The 1,651-nt window shown below is 41.3% G+C and overlaps 1 protein-coding gene across 2 annotated transcripts in view; it reads left to right on the top strand.

The window, feature by feature from the left end:
• Positions 1-1,651, top strand: part of gcc2 (GRIP and coiled-coil domain containing 2) — a 23,308-nt gene that overhangs the window by 1,325 nt on the left and 20,332 nt on the right. For both annotated transcript variants that reach the window (XM_014011489.1, XM_014011490.1), the window contains exons 3-6: positions 256-340; positions 436-515; positions 605-709; positions 1,000-1,504. In XM_014011489.1, the coding sequence (XP_013866943.1) occupies positions 256-340; positions 436-515; positions 605-709; positions 1,000-1,504 (775 nt within the window). The remainder of the gene's footprint in view (positions 1-255; positions 341-435; positions 516-604; positions 710-999; positions 1,505-1,651) is intronic.

Here is a 1,651-nt window from a genome sequence, read left to right as displayed (position 1 = left end):
AGCCTTTGCCGTAATGTGCTTTGGGGTTTGAAAGCCACTGGGACATCATGTTTAGAAAATAAACGTCTCAGTTTCTGCGAAACTGAGCCTGAATTTTGCCTGAAACTCTCAGACTGAAGAAGTCTCTTGGAGGAGAGACGAAACGTTTCATTAGAGAAGAACCCGTCCAGAAGACCTATACAATTTTGTTATTTTTGATTTTTTACCTGGATTACTGAGATACATCAGGACCTCTTATTTATGCTGTTTCCTCAGCTGGACACGCTGTCCAAAGATGACCTCATTAAATATGCCAAAAAGCAGATGGCTGTAATGCAGAAGATGAAGAGCAGATGCACAGGTCTCTGCAAAATGCTTTGTTTTGGTTATTGTGTCTGACTTTTGCATGTTGACCAAAAGTTTTTTGACTTTTTTCCCCTTTTTTTGTCTTTTCAGATTTGGAAAAAGAAATTGAATCCCTCAAACAGCAATCTCAAAACAGTAACACCAACTCTGATGATACCTCTTTGATGCAGGTTTGTTTTTATACCATAGCAGTTGTTTATCCTGTATCTGTTTTTTCTGTCTCATAGCTGCTGTTTTCTGTTGGGTTGATGTGTTATAGGAGCTGACAGAAAGAATGGATGCCTTACTGCTGGAGAAGGCAGAATCTCAACAATGTCTTAGTCTCTTACGCAAAGATCTAGAAAAGACTAAGCAGCAAGCCAAGGTAAAATAGCCTGTAGACATCAAATGGCATCTTTAAGAATCATGAGAACAGATTATACAAATGTGGCAGTTATCAAAGAGATATAGACTAGGAACAGGTCAAGGCAGTGTGAACAGGAATGAGCAGGCACATAGTTATATAATTATTCCAGCACACAGCATAAATACAATATTTAACTATTGCTATAAACTGAATCTGGACAGAGTTTCTGAACACTGACCATTATCTGTATTTTTGAAGTTGTTTTACTGTAATAAATGCCAGATTGTTGAACCTCTTCTTACGCTTAGGACGATCTAGCTGTGCTGCAAAGTGAGCACGAGAGTGTACTGGAGGACCGGCAAAAGAAGATCAAAATGCTGGAGTCCAGCATTGAGGAAACCAGAAGCAAACACCAGGAAGAAGTGGCTTATTTTCAGAAATTTCTCAAAGAGCGAGAGGAGCATGACAGAGAGAGGGAGGGCGAAAGGGAGAAAGAGCGCAAAGCATATTATGACGACGCAAAAGAGAGTGCAGAAGAAGTCAGACGCTGCTTAGAAGCTCAGCTGGAAACCGTTCAAGCTGAGCTGCAGGCAAATAAAGAGAGGAATTCCCAGGAGATCGTCGAGTTGCAGGAGAACTACCAAAGGGAGCTGACGAAGGCTCAGCAGGATGTGGAGAACCTGAAGGAGGACCTGGCTCAGAAGAGTCAGCAGCATGAGGAGGAAATGAGAGCTCTGGAGGAAGATTGGGAGATTGAAAGAGAACGTCTGCTGTTGCTCACCGAGGAGCTAACAGAGCAGCTCGCACTCAAAGGTACAGCAGAATGAAACTGTTTCCTGTTTGGGATTTCATTTATAATAGCAGTAATATGCTGTGCGCATTGCGCACAGCTTGTCTTGCTTGTAAAAATAAGACAAACAACTTTTCTGTTTTAAGATTTTGGCTAACTCTATATATATA

The sequence above is a fragment of the Austrofundulus limnaeus genome, unplaced genomic scaffold (assembly GCF_001266775.1).
Source record: "Austrofundulus limnaeus strain Quisiro unplaced genomic scaffold, Austrofundulus_limnaeus-1.0 Scaffold81, whole genome shotgun sequence".
Taxonomy (NCBI): domain Eukaryota; kingdom Metazoa; phylum Chordata; class Actinopteri; order Cyprinodontiformes; family Rivulidae; genus Austrofundulus; species Austrofundulus limnaeus.
Note: the sequence above shows the minus strand (reverse complement) of the source record. Positions and strands in the feature narration are given on the sequence as shown.